Genomic DNA, 14,481 nt, shown 5'->3' with positions numbered 1-14,481 from the left:
AGCTCGTCTCATTGCTGAACGTGAGGAGAATGAAAGGCTGGAGAGGGAGCGAATAGAACAAGAGAAACAACAGCTACTTGAGTTAAAGGTTTGATGAACTTTCATTTGAACATTCACAGTTGTGTTGCATACATTTACCTGCAGGCTTTAGTGCATATGCAGCTGTCTGTACTGATGGATTGTGTGTGACAAGTTTGGATGTAATGATTGATTGACGCCTGTCAATGTCCACAGGACAGAGAGCGCAGAGAGGACGAGCTGAATGAACTGCGGCACATTCTAGATGAGAATCACTCTGCAGTCACCACGTGGGAATCAGAATGCAGGAACAAAGCTAAGGTAAGACTCGTGTAGCTTTATCTCAGGGTAATTCTGAGGCCACTATAAGTGTGTTACAGGATGATTTGTTCTCTGGTCTTTTCCAGTGGGAGCGTTACATGCGTTGCGACGGCAGTCTGGATCCAGCTGTGCAGCCGGAAATCAACTCCTTCAATCCAGCAGGTCATGAAAAACTGTGCTCTGGCTCTTCAGGTGAGACCAGCTCTCTGGATCTGTTGTTTTCATGTTTTCAAGTCCATTATTGATGACTAAGGTGATCCTGGTGAGTCAAAGATCACTATTATTGATCATTTTAGTATTACATTTGACACATAACTCATACCTCTGTGCTAGGGTCATGAGTAATACCTCAAATCATGTTAATTGTTAAGGATCCAATGTTTTATTTCCTTCTAGGGAATGATAAAAAAGCTGATGAAATGTCAGACGTAAGGGCCGTTCACAACAAGGATGCAGAGGTGGCCTTTGCAATTCGGAGGCCCATTTCAAAGAAACAGTTGGAGGCCCCCCGTCATTCAGTCAAACAATTGATTAAAAACACGTAACAAAATTCATTTAGTATTCAGAGCAAAAACAGACAATGTTCTAAGACTCAAATAAAAGTCACCTAACATTAACTTCTTGTTTATTGAACTGTTGTATGAAATCAATAGGCTATCACATTTCGCAATTGTGCTGATATTCAGGAAAACAGCACTCTATAGCCTATCCTGTTATAAATATTAAAAACAAGAACTCACACAAATACACAAGAACACCAGGCAGTACAAATTTTAACATGTAGTACACAACATGTTGATGATGCATTCATTGCTTGCGTGTTGTTTACATAAAAAAAGAAATGCAGAAACAATGTACAAACGGTGTTGTATTTGAACTGTCTGGAGTTCCATAGCAGTGGAATGAAATAAATGAAAGGTCTATACACAAGTTTTTTAAAACTTACTTTAACTTAAGCGTCACATTTTTTAGAATGTAGCGTCATGAGCGAGAGACATGAGAGTCGAATGGAACAATCAAACATGTCTATCCAGAGCATGTTTGCATAGAAAAACAATGAAAAAGCAGCCCAGTGGAATGCAAAAACTTGTTATGTGTGAATGGCCCCTTAAAAAAAAAAAGAGAATGTTATTGTCCATTGGTGTGGATTCTTGTTAGCGCTATAGCAATCTTTATAGTTATCATTCTTTGGCCTTTACTGTACATAGAAACATGGGTATCTAGAGATCACAATGGTTCGCGCCAAGAAGCAACTAACTTAACCACACTATCAACCGCATAGCAGTGCCCTGGCAACATTGTACATCATGGTGGTGAGTTTGCACAGGCATGTTTTCTTCAGAAAATCTAAAACAGTTTCTCTTGGACAGTTGATAGACGAACTGGACTTCCTCTTGAGTGAGGGTCCTGAGCCAAGCACTGCTCAACAGTATCACGAAACAGTCCTTTGTCTACAGAGTATCAACCTCTCCAAACTCAACCAGGCCACTGAGGAGCTACTTAAGGTGGGAGTTCTTCTAAGATCTTCCCATGCAGCTTACTTCTATTTCAACACATATTGGACATAATATGTGTTTTGCTTCCCGTCCAGTTTGCAAATTCTAGTTCTGACATTGAGAGTGGCAACATGCAGACTGTAGTCCAGGACGACAATATTACTCTTTGTCTGTGGGCCAACCTCAACAAAAATCCAAGGTTTGTCAGTCTTCATGGTGAAATTTAGGCACTATTGTAGGATAAAGGAAATACTTGACAATCCATGTTTCCAGGTTTAAAGGTTACCGGTTCGAGGAGGTGGGTCTGGGTTTCGAGCTGCCGAAGCCTCTGGCTGTGAGTGACATCGCTGTTCGGATCCTTCACACACGCTACGACCACCTGTCCCACCACAGCGAGCGTGAACAGGTCCAGAGAAGGAGATCCATGATGGAGGGCCATCTGAGAGTGCTGCAGAGGTGCAAGATGGGAAGATAGAGGGAGAGGGAGATGAGGGAGAAAGCTCAAAGCAGGTGGAGGAAGAGAGCCGTTCAGTCAGATCAGAGAGCAGGAAGAGGGTGAGTGAGGCTTTGATCATGTGCACACTATGTACTTGTTTTCTAGTGGATTCTGTCGCTGACAATATTAATGTGTGTCCATGTGTCAGAGTGCTGTGAGTGTGATCTCATCTAAGGAGGGGAGGAAGAGCTCTTCAATCAAGCTGTTAGAGGAAGGAGAAAGTCAGATGGAGGGAATCGCTACAAGTTTAGAAGCTGGTTTGGTTCCTTCCATTTATCGTCTTTCACTTCCTGATTTTCCTCATTTCTTTATATGAGGATGAAATCTTTATCACGTAAAAACTGTCATGATCCAGGTTCCTTCATTCTCTGTCTCCCTCTTGTGGCCACATCTCACACTACACCATCACCCCGTTCTCATCAGTCCCAGCTGTTCCCATTTACCCTTAATCTCCACTCTATCATCTCACCTGTTTCTCCTTCCCTCCTGATGTTTCCTGCTATTTCTAACCCTCTCTTTCTCTGCCCCTTTGTCAGTTTATTCCAAGCTATCTAATGCTGAAGTCGCTTCTCTTACCTTTCTTGCCAAAACGAATCGAGTCCTGATGTCCTGTCCTGTCCTGTCCTGTCCTGTCCTGTCCTGTCCTGTCCTGTCCTGTCCTGTGTGGTTCGTGTGGAAGCCTCTCCTCGAAGTCAGTATACTCATCCATTCTCTTGCTGGCTCACTGAACTCTGCCCTGCCAATTCAGACGCTGAGTTCCTGAACAGACGCGGTATCCAGTCTACGGTACCTTCTCTCTCGGCGGACTTCGCCTCTCACTACAGTCTCCACTCGGAGTCCAACTTCGCCTGACGCCCTGATGCGCATCCTGAGTTCCAGTATTATCTGCTGCCTGCAGTTTACGTTGATTTCTACAAAGCGAAGTTTTCTGTTTTTACCTGAGAAGATTTATGTTTGATTCAGTGATTCGCTTCTCATTTCCATTAAAGACTGAATTATTGTGAATCTCGCTTTTTGGTCCTCTATCTCTCATTATAACAAAAACAAAATGTATAATTTGTTTTAGTTAACTATGATCATTTGTAAAATACCACCAATGCTTTAAACTATAAATTGGATTGTTCCATATTTGATTTTTTTTATTTAAAGCTCCTGTATAATATAAAAAATATGCACATCAGAATTATAATAATAACATATTAATGGGCCAAATGCAATGCATTTAATATTATCAGACCTGACAATTAAATTTAATGCAAAGGACCACTTACTACTTACTATAAGGTAGGGTGATATCAGGTAAAATGGGCCATCAGGTAAAATGGGCAATTTAAGGTTTGTGAGTCCCAGCCCCTCTGGAATTTAGAGCCAATGACTGCAAAGGATTTCAAACTGTTGTCATAACTGTGCTTAACAAGTAACAGGTGATTTGATTGGTTTATGGTTGATATGGTGGGCAGGGCAATCATTCTAATCAAGACTGCACCAGAAAGTTGCATGGTAAGTAGTCTGGCATACCAAATGTGACTAAACTATTATAAGGATGATAAATCTATAAATAAAAAAAACATGCACATAAAAAAATATGCATAATATCTGTCTTGATGGCATCAATCAGAAATAATGTTGTTAGTTTGGTATCTGAACATATTTTTTGATAAGGAGATGATTTTCTTGGTAGCCCAATTTACCTTAACCCACTAAGGTAAAATGGGCTACATGGTTTCAGCTAAAATGGGCCATTATCTCTGTCACTCACAAACACGTGTGTGTGTGTGTGTGTGTGTGTGTGTGTGTGTGTGTGTGTGTGTGTGTGTGTGTGTGTGTGTGTGTGTGTGTGTGTGTGTGTGTGTGTGTAAATGTTTTATTACACACATTTTTTTATATATTTAAATTGATAATAGGCTATATTATTTATAAAAATGTATAAATGTAGTGCATGTCACATTCTCTCACACACACACACACACACACACACACACACACACACACCAATTATCAATTTTGAATGAGATTTTGTACATTTTGTTCTAAATGTGTTCACACACACACACACACACACCAATTATCAATTTTGAATGAGATTTTTTTTTATTTGTACATTTTGTTCTAAATGTGTTCACACACACACACACACACACACACACACACACACACACACACACACACACATACACACACACACACACACACACACACATCAGTTCACTGATCTATGCTGTTCCAAAATGACTTTGTTTAATTGCAATTGCAATTTGAATATGGGTTTGACTTTGCACCCAAAATGTTTTTTTTTTAATAGCACAATATTAATATGTTTGTTTAATACAGTTTAAATGTTATGTGGCTGTATAAGCAATTGTGTTTTAAAATTAAATTTGATTGTAAATAAATATTTCCCTTTGTAGTTTGACTGGCCCATTTTACCTGAAACTGCTGCCCATTTTACCTGAAACTGCTCATGCAAAAACAGTTGGCACAGCTAATGTTTCAAGAACTGTAGGGCATAAATAATTATATTTTATTACATAATTTTAGCACAAAATTATCAAAAACAGTCATTATTAATCATAAAAACACATGGAAAAGACATATATGGTATTGTATTATTGTCCCAAACGATTTACCAAAAAGTGGCCCAATTTAGCTGATATCACCCTATTACAGGGTTGCCAACTTTTCAGTTTAGCTCGGAGTGAGACTTCTCCGACGGGGGGGGGGGGGGGGGGGTATGGGGCAGGCAGGGGCCACTTGTGCTTTTAGGGGGCACACCTTTAACATTCATCTTAACCTATTTTCAGTATTATTTCAAGTCATTTTTCACCATGTCATGCATGACTGCAATCTCTAGAAAAAGCTAATAAATAATATTAGCTAAGCTAATAAAACAATTTCAATTCAAATGAATGTTTCATTATGTTTAATTGTAGTGTGATATAATGATCAATAATAACACATTTTTAGCATCTAAGCACATCTAGGCACTTTTTTACACCTGGGGTGGGCGATATGGCAATAATATCACAATTTTTGTTTTGTTTTTCAGAAAAAATCACGATTTTATCATGATTCTTTTTCATGTTGGTTTTACTATTTTGCATGTGATTGAGCATTACAGCCAAACTAATGTCCCTATTTTAAAAACAAAGCCTTATAACAAAATATAGGTAACAAAATATAAAATAAAAAAGAATGGCAGACATTTAGGTCAAAGTGGCGAAGCTAAAATCTTTGTCACTATTTTCTTTGTTATTAAAAATTAAGAACAGAGATACATATTACACATACACAACTTAATATACAAATGAAATAAACAGTGCTTTATTTTTTCAGCTATAGGTGTATTTAACAGTAGAATTGAAGAAAGTAATTAAATGGACAAATATGAAAATAAAACACAACAGACTTAAAGTTCTCAGTCAAGAGCAGTGAATGATTTCCTCTGTGTGTTTTGTTGTTTTATTAACATTAACGGCATAGTTCTCCCCCCAAAAAGTCATAATTTACTCTCTTAAGTTGTTTTAAACCTGAATAAGTTTCTTTCTTCTGTTGAAAATAAACGTTATTTGAAAGAATGTCAGTAACCAAACAGTTGATGTACCCCTGTGACTTCCATAGTATATTTTTTTCCTACTATGTATGTCAATGGGGACCAGCAACTGTTTGGTTTTGGGTGAACTATCTCTTTAAGAACAAGCGGCAGCATGTTTATTATTAGGGCTACTGTCTCTGTAAGAACTGCACGCGACGCGTCTAATATACACGCATATATATATGACAAGCAGATTTTAATTAATTTTCTCTGTTTGCTTTCACTTTAGACATAACCAACTTTGTTTATGTAAACATTGTCTGTATTTGACAGTATTAGCGCAATATTAGACTCACAAGATAACTTAGTCCAGTAACAGGCTTTTAGTGCATGTCAGACATGACAATTAAATTTAATGCAAAGGACCACTTACTACTTACTATAAGGTATAAGTGTGACACTGTCACACCCATCATACATATTAGGTACACTAATGTTTAATTGTGATCATTAAGTATTGTCATTGTTATGTTTTTTTTTTTGTAGTGTCGAGTTGAGTTTCAGTTGTCCTTATCTTAACCCTAGCCCTTGAGTTATCCTAACCATAGCCCTTAGCCCTAATAAGGTGAATAATAACCTTGGCACTTTGTCATTGCTATCAACTCCGACTCACAGGGCTCGACATTAAGCCTTTTCATGTGCTTGTCCTCTGGACAAGCAAATCTGTCATTCACTTGTCCGAGTAAAAAAGTTGCTTGTCCGGAATTTTTTTGGTGTGTGTGTGTGTGTGTGTGCTGTAAATATAATTTATTCTGAAGAAACATCCTCATCTGTGTTCAATCAACTCTGATGTATTTAAATCTGCATATTGTCATATCTGCACCTATAAAGGGTCTTATTAAAATCTTTTTAAATGTATGCTTCATATTTAGTTTTAAATTTGATCAATAGATTAAATTAGAATAGCCTAATAAGATAATATAGGGCTGTTGTTACCCTAGGTAGGGCTGATGAAATTAAATAATTTACACTGAAAATGTACAACTGCATTACATATTGTTATGAATATGATATCGTTTTAAATATTTTTGAATATACAAATAAGAAATTTTGGAAAGAATGATACTTTTAAACATGAAAGTAAACCGCCAGTAGGAGGCGGCAGGCGACTGTCTTAATGAGCGAGTCATTGAGTCATTCATTCAAACGATTCGTTCAAACAACTGATTCATTCAAGAATGAGACCGATGTTTATGAATGGGTCATTGAATCTTTGACTCGGCCAATTCATACACAACGCTGAATCATTCAGTAATAAAACACGCTCAAGTGTTGCTGTGAGATGCGTTACGGTTCTGCTGTGATCTTTGTTTGGAACTATTTTTGCTGCTGAAACAGAACAAAAACAGTCAATATTGTGTCTAAAATGTAAGTGACTTAATTTGAACTGTTTATTGATCTGTTGTATCAAAAGCAATGTCACATTTTCAGTCGTGATGGTAGCCTACTCAAGAAAACAGCACTCGTCGTGTGAGGTTGCTAAACTGTATCATATCTGTTAAAACAATTAAAAAACATTTTGAATTTTGGCACTGGCAGTAGGCTATGTTGTTAACTGAGTTTAAACTGAGTTTTCATTTGTTTGGATTTCTCCTCGAGAGGCTGCGCGAGCCTCAACAGCGCAACCACCGTCAGTAATACTCATCCACTATCGATCGCAACTTCCAATAAATATAATACAATCAGAATCATTCTCTCATTTTAGTGATTCCCTAGTTATTTTTTTGTTTTGTTACTGACGTTTAATCAGGCTACTTGTCCGGTCAGGCAAGTAAAATTCTTTTTTACTTGTCCCTTCAAAAAATCCACTTGTCCCGGTGTTACAATTATATTCAGTTCCTGAAATATTTGGTTCCAATGGGTGGAGCTATCATGAATATTCACGAGACCATAGCGTGGGCGGGGCGACAAATACAAGCGAGTGGAACAGAAATGATAAGCGTGAACACCTCAGAACGCGTTTTGTTTTATGGATTATTTATTTCAAACAGGTAATAAAGTTGAACGAAGATAATCTTAAACTACTCGTATATATTTTATAAATAATACATCGTTTTGTAGCATGTGTTTCAGTACTCTGAGTTTACCTGAACTACCTGATCCTGTAAGCGTTGCAAGACCTACAATAAAGGTATATTTCTCCAAGTTTTCCCAGATTAGTTGTCGCTTACATTTGATAGAACTGTTCGTTTCTCATGAATGACTGAGATTGGGATTTTAAAAGGTGTGTGATTGCTGTTCAAATAAATATTTACAAATATATTCTTGTGTCTTTATTCTGTCTCCCAAAGTTGTCTGCATATTATTAAAATAGCCTTTAAATTATAGGCTGATATAGCTCAAGGCAATATACGAACTTGGAGTTGCATGTTGCATGCTTTGGATGTTGCTTTACACTCAACTGGAAATATTTTTGATACACAACCTTTACTTTATCAAAGGTTATCATAAATGTTAAGCTTCAGATGCATTAACAGTTGTTTTCTCTAACAATGCTTTAGAACGTTGGTCAAATTAATTGATAATAATGACTAACCATTAGGCTAATCATAAAAATTAGGCCTACATCTTATCAGTTTAGTAATGTTATCATTCTTAATCTTTGTGTAAACAAGTGAACACAAAAACACACTGGTGTAGAAGGCATACCGAAATATTAAGGAAAGGTATATTCATAAATACATATTTGAATAATATAGTAAATCTTTTTTAGTCCTGCTGTATTAATTTTGTCCTTGATCCCATGTTTTTCTCTTGTCTAACATTCTTGTTTTTACAGCTGAATATGAATAAAATATGTCATTTTAAGACACTGTATCTTACTATAAAAGTAATTTCGAGTTAATGAGTGAATGCTTTAAAAAACTCAATAATTTTTACACAGAAATATGTTGAGGCAAATGTTTTTGTTGATCAATTTTATGTATGTATATGTATTTAGGATAGGTAGATAACTTTATGCATAATGTTTTATATTATAAAAATGATATGTATTATATTCTTTAAATGAGAATACTTTTTAATTATATGTCCATATCCCACCACACCTGAGAAACTTCTTTTCTGATCTCTATTTCGGTGCAATTTACTATATTGTACAGCTTTGGCCAATAAATAATTGGTTCATTACATATAGTTTGCGAAGCATTCATCATCCAATTAGTTATGGTGATGTTTTAGAATAACGAGTCTTAACCACAATTCATGTAAATAAACCTATACCCATCTTTGTTGAATTTGTCATTTTGGCTGTCAATCTATAGATAAGGAAATGTTTAAAACCTTGTATGAATTTAAAGAATCTGGAAAGGTTCCTCATGGTGTTTCAAAAAAGAAAAAAGAAAAAAAATGTCCTTAGAAGGGCACAGACCTTCACAATGAGAGGTGAGTTAAGTAACACTTAGTGATTTCTCTGTCTCTTCATGATCAAAACATACTACTTTTAGATGAGGTCTTATACTATATTATACAGTGAGGTTTTTATTTGCCCTAGATGCAAACACCCTTAATTTTGCACTCCCATGCATGATATCAACGAAAGAAAATGTGAAATTAATGAAATGAAGAGATTTTATAGGGAAGTTTCTTGAGGTCATAATCACAACTAAGGAGAAATTTGATGCCACCAAGTTTCATAAAGATATTGTTGGGAATGTGAAACCAAATTTGTGTTTTTTTATTTAGAAATTGTTTTAACCAGTTGGTTTTGATTGTAGGCTACCATCAATACATTCAAAATCAATTGCCCTAACCCCGCCTTCTTCATAGTTTCTAATCATTGTACTCTTTTTTATATAATGCGTTTTACCTTTCCAGATGTAGTTAAAGTTTGCTTGGTTTATCGCTTTGATTGCTTCCTTGGGAACTGACAATGATTGGGCTGGGTAGATGAAACGAGAGATGGTTTCAGTTTTTGTAAGTAATGAGCTTTACATTTTTCCAAGTTCCCCCAGATATTAAGTTTGGTTAATTGATTCACGTCCTTTGTAATTTGTATGCCTAGATACTTAACTGTTGTTTTCACAGGGATGGAATGAATAACTGAGAGATTACAATCATGAATAGGTAGAAGTTCACATTTATTGAGATTCAATTTTAGCCCAGACGCTTTTGAAAAGAAACCTATTGTTTCAAGGATTTTTGGGAGTTGGTCGCTATTTTCCATAAATATGGCTGTATCATCAGCAAGCTGGCTTATTGTCAGATGTTGATCAAATATTGTTCGTTTTTTAAATTCTGAATTTTTAATAAGAATGGATAACATCTCGGCTGCAATAATAAATGACAGTGGGGATATAGGACATCCCTGTTTAATACCTTTTTGAATCGGGAATCTTGGGGAAGTTCCTTGCGGCAGAAGGACTGTGCTATTTGTATCTTTGTAAATTAATCTGACTATGTTTATAAATTGTTCACCAAATCCTAAGAGCTCTAATGTCCGAAACATAAATCTGTGTTCAATCGAGTCAAAAGCTTTAAAAAGGTCCAGAAAAAGAATTAGGCTCTTGTCTTCTATTAGGTAATTATAGTCAAGTAAGTCAAGTATAAGTCGTATATTATGATGTATTGAACGTCCTCTGATGAAGCCTGATTGTGTGTCTGACACGATGTCCTCGATCCCCACTCTAAGTCTGTTTGCAAAAATATGAGTCAAGAGTTTGTAATCGTTATTAAGAAGAGTTATGGGACGTAGATTGTCAATTATCTTTGAGTTTTTGCCAGGTTTTGGAATTAGGGTGATAATTCCTTGCTTCATTGTTGTTGGTAAAATGAATGTAGCCTATTACATATTTCTTTTAGCATATTTAATAAGAGATCTTTTAGGTTATCCCAGAAATGCTTGTAAAAGTTGCTTGTTAAACCGTCTGAGCCTGGAGATTTATCCAGTTTTAGACAGTTAAGGGCTTTTTCCACCTCTTCCATTTTAATTTCAGCATCACAGATATTCTTAAAACAATCATCAATTTTAGGGATCTGTTCAGAGATTTTATTAAAGAAAGCTTCAGCATCGACCTGCGAATAAGAAGAGGAATATAAATTACTATAAAACTGAAAAACTGCTCTGGAGATCTTATCAAGGTCAGTACATTCTTGGTTGTCAATTATCAGCGTTTTTACAGCATTTCGTTCCTGCCTTCTCCTCTCTAGACGACAGAAATATGCTGTGCTCTTTTCTCCTTCCTCCATCCATTTTGCCCGAGAACGGATATAAGCCCCTTTAGCTTTATTAACATGAATGCTGTCCAGTGAGGAATGCAGCGTCGTTAATTTTTGCTTATCATCTTCATTCAGGGCTGGACTGGCCATCGGGCATACCGGGCATTTGCCCGGTGGGCCGACGTGCTTTTTGGGCCGATACATCTCATACTCATACATAATTTTTATTATTTTTCTATTTTTTATTTTTTTTAACGGCCCATAAAATGTGTACATCGGCGGCCCATTCGTTTTGTTTTGTTTTGCTTAATTGGCGGCGCTGGGTTTGTGCCGGTGTAATGCAGTGGTCAAAAAAAGTCAGTGTTATTTTTATTTTTTCTGACAGACCAGCCCATGAAACACGTAGATCAGCGGCCCATTGGTTCTTTTCTTGATTGACACTGGGCTGGCCCAATCACAACTTTAAACTAGTGAGCGCGCGTGCAGCAGTTTCAGTTGTATCTGTCAAAGTAGTCTGCGAGATGGAGAAGAAACGCAAGGATTGTGCAGAGAAATAGCGTGAAAAAATTTAACCAGGCCCTTAAAGCAGACACTGTAAAATGTGTCAAAATATATGTTTTTCTGCCCTTCATCAGCTCCTGTGATGATGATGATAGTGAGGAGGATCAGGAGAGAGATGAGAAAGTGTAGAGCCTGCGGTAAGCAGAACTACTTTCAAAACACTTATTTAAGCTATGTCATGATCGAGTGTAGGAACCCATAACCCAGTTACAGATTATTTCCACATTGCATAGTTGACGATTGATTACATAGACAGTATATAAAGACGATTACCGCAATTCACTAGAAATTTAATGAGAGGCGTTTGTAAACCATGTTTTCCGCCAAAATAAAAGCTTGATGCAGTTTGCGTCAAAATAAAAGATCATGTGCTTATCTCTTTCAAGTATAGAAATTGGTCCAAAACTAATTATGAAAGTTTCCTTTATTTTTTAGTGCATTTGTTTTACAAAATATGGCTATTACTGTCATTGGATTAATATTATAACTATTATTATGTAGTAGGTGTAATGTAAATAGACACTGTAACTAAAAGAGGTTTGAATTTTTCGTTTAATTTGCACACTGAATATGGGTTGGAGATTTTAATTTTGAACTCTCAAAGTGCACCAGATTGATGAATTTAACATTAAAATGCACAAAATTTTCTCACGTGGGGGCATGCCCCTGGACCTCCCTAGAAGAACCAAGGTCCACCCACCAAAGTTTTACCAAAAATCCTGTGAGAAACACTGGTATTGCTATGCCATTGCAGCTTATAGCTTGTTTTAGGATTCATCACTGTGGAGTATAGTTCAACTGTATTAATTAATAAATGTCAAATTTTCACTCGTTCCTATACTCACTCATGACATGGCATTAGTGGTTTTAAGGAATAGGAGTTGGTATGCATATAATTAAGGGCGTGCAAAGATGGGTTGTGTTTATGATCATATAGTGGGCCAGTCTGGGCCAAAATGCCCGGGCCGATTTTTTGTCCCAGTCCAGCCCTGTCTTCATTTATCAGATGTTTATTGTAAATACTATTGATTTCCTTTACAATATGCATTTCTTTTTGTTTACTGTCTCTACTTAAAGTTTTACCAAACAAGATGGAAATTTGGGCTGTTTATAAGTTCTTGACCAATTTTTTTTTTTTTTTAATAGTGATTGTTTTCTATCGCGCGTGCGCCGTTGTCATGGTGACCAGACGCCCGCCAGCCTGCCTTCCTGCCTGCTACCCGAGAGCTTTTCAACATGGTGAGTCAAGGTTTCCCGATGTTTCTAAGAAAGAAAAATGTTAAAGCAACAAAACATAAGCACATATGTGTTATAAAGTCTATGTTCAGTAAATTAATAATGGCTGCTTATGGAAACATAAAAAGCGAAAGTCCCGAGACAAAATGTAAACTTAGCATCTTGATATATGTTAGCAATGCCTGTCTGATTTTATACTTACCTTTGAATTTTTGTCTGTGATGTTTTCCCCTTAATCCATTTATCCACCAAAGGATGGAAAAGTATGTGGTTTTTTAAAATAATAAAAAAAAAAAAAAAAATTATAACAGCTTTCAACCTCAAATTAGTTTTATTTAATTTACTTTTTTTTTTTTTTCAGGTAGGCTTGTAGGTTTATTCTTAAAAATAAAATACCAATTTTGTCAGTAATATAAAGTCTGTATAAAAACATCTCTTCACTTACAATTTAGTTTTATTAGAAATTGTAGAGTTTTGTAGAACTATAATTGCAGCTATAAACTTTAAGCTCAAAAAATGTTTCATTAAAAAGGAAAGAAATAATTTGCTCATTTTAGACAGCATAAATAACTTGCATCTTTTGCATCCAGTCTGCAAAAAAGAAAAAAGGAAACATCAGCAAGGCTGAGAGGGAGAGATTGCAGAGAGAGGCAGATGAACAAAGATTGAGAGAGGAAGGTATATCTGCAGTATTAAAGTAATTTAATTTTAAATGAGTTTTTTGATAACAAATCTGTATACTGCGTTTTGTCCTGTAGAAGAAGCTCGTCTCATTGCTGAACGTGAGGAGAATGAAAGGCTGGAGAGGGAGCGAATAGAACAAGAGAAACAACAGCTACTTGAGTTAAAGGTTTGATGAACTTTCATTTGAACATTCACAGTTGTGTTGCATACATTTACCTGCAGGCTTTAGTGCATATGCAGCTGTCTGTACTGATGGATTGTGTGTGACAAGTTTGGATGTAATGATTGATTGACGCCTGTCAATGTCCACAGGACAGAGAGCGCAGAGAGGACGAGCTGAATGAACTGCGGCACATTCTAGATGAGAATCACTCTGCAGTCACCACGTGGGAATCAGAATGCAGGAACAAAGCTAAGGTAAGACTCGTGTAGCTTTATCTCAGGGTAATTCTGAGGCCACTATAAGTGTGTTACAGGATGATTTGTTCTCTGGTCTTTTCCAGTGGGAGCGTTACATGCGTTGCGACGGCAGTCCGGATCCAGCTGTGCAGCCGGAAATCAACTCCTTCATCAGTTTGTGGAGAGAAGACTCTGAAACCCAAATCCAGCAGGTCATGAAAAACTGTGCTCTGGCTCTTCAGGTGAGACCAGCTCTCTGGATCTGTTGTTTTCATGTTTTCAAGTCCATTATTGATGACTAAGGTGATCCTGGTAAGTCAAAGATCACTATTATTGAACATTTTAGTATTACATTTGACACATACAGTGAGGAAAATAAGTATTTGAATACCCTGCTATTTTGCAAGTTCTCCCACTTAGAAATCATGGAGGGGTCTGAAATTGTCATCGTAGGTTCATGTCCACTGTGAGAGACATAATCTAAAAAAAAAAATCCAGAAATCACAATGTATTATTTTTTA

The 14,481-nt window shown here is 36.5% G+C and overlaps 1 protein-coding gene across 1 annotated transcript; it reads left to right on the top strand.

Annotated features, from left to right (window-relative positions):
* Positions 1 to 283: 283 nt before the first annotated feature.
* Positions 284 to 3,336, top strand: LOC309496488 (dynein axonemal intermediate chain 7-like; the record flags this gene model as incomplete). The annotated part of the gene is made up of 6 exons (XM_082166471.1): positions 284 to 339; positions 426 to 531; positions 1,710 to 1,844; positions 1,931 to 2,034; positions 2,109 to 2,390; positions 2,480 to 3,336. 5 exons carry the CDS (start codon positions 284 to 286, stop codon positions 2,308 to 2,310), a joined length of 603 nt encoding a protein of 200 aa, XP_082022597.1. The 3' UTR covers positions 2,311 to 2,390; positions 2,480 to 3,336.
* Between the last annotated feature and the right edge of the window lie 11,145 nt (positions 3,337 to 14,481).

This window comes from Leuciscus leuciscus, assembly GCF_965113295.1.
Source record: "Leuciscus leuciscus genome assembly, chromosome: 4".
Classification (NCBI taxonomy): domain Eukaryota; kingdom Metazoa; phylum Chordata; class Actinopteri; order Cypriniformes; family Leuciscidae; genus Leuciscus; species Leuciscus leuciscus.
This window is presented reverse-complemented; position numbering and strand designations above follow the sequence as displayed.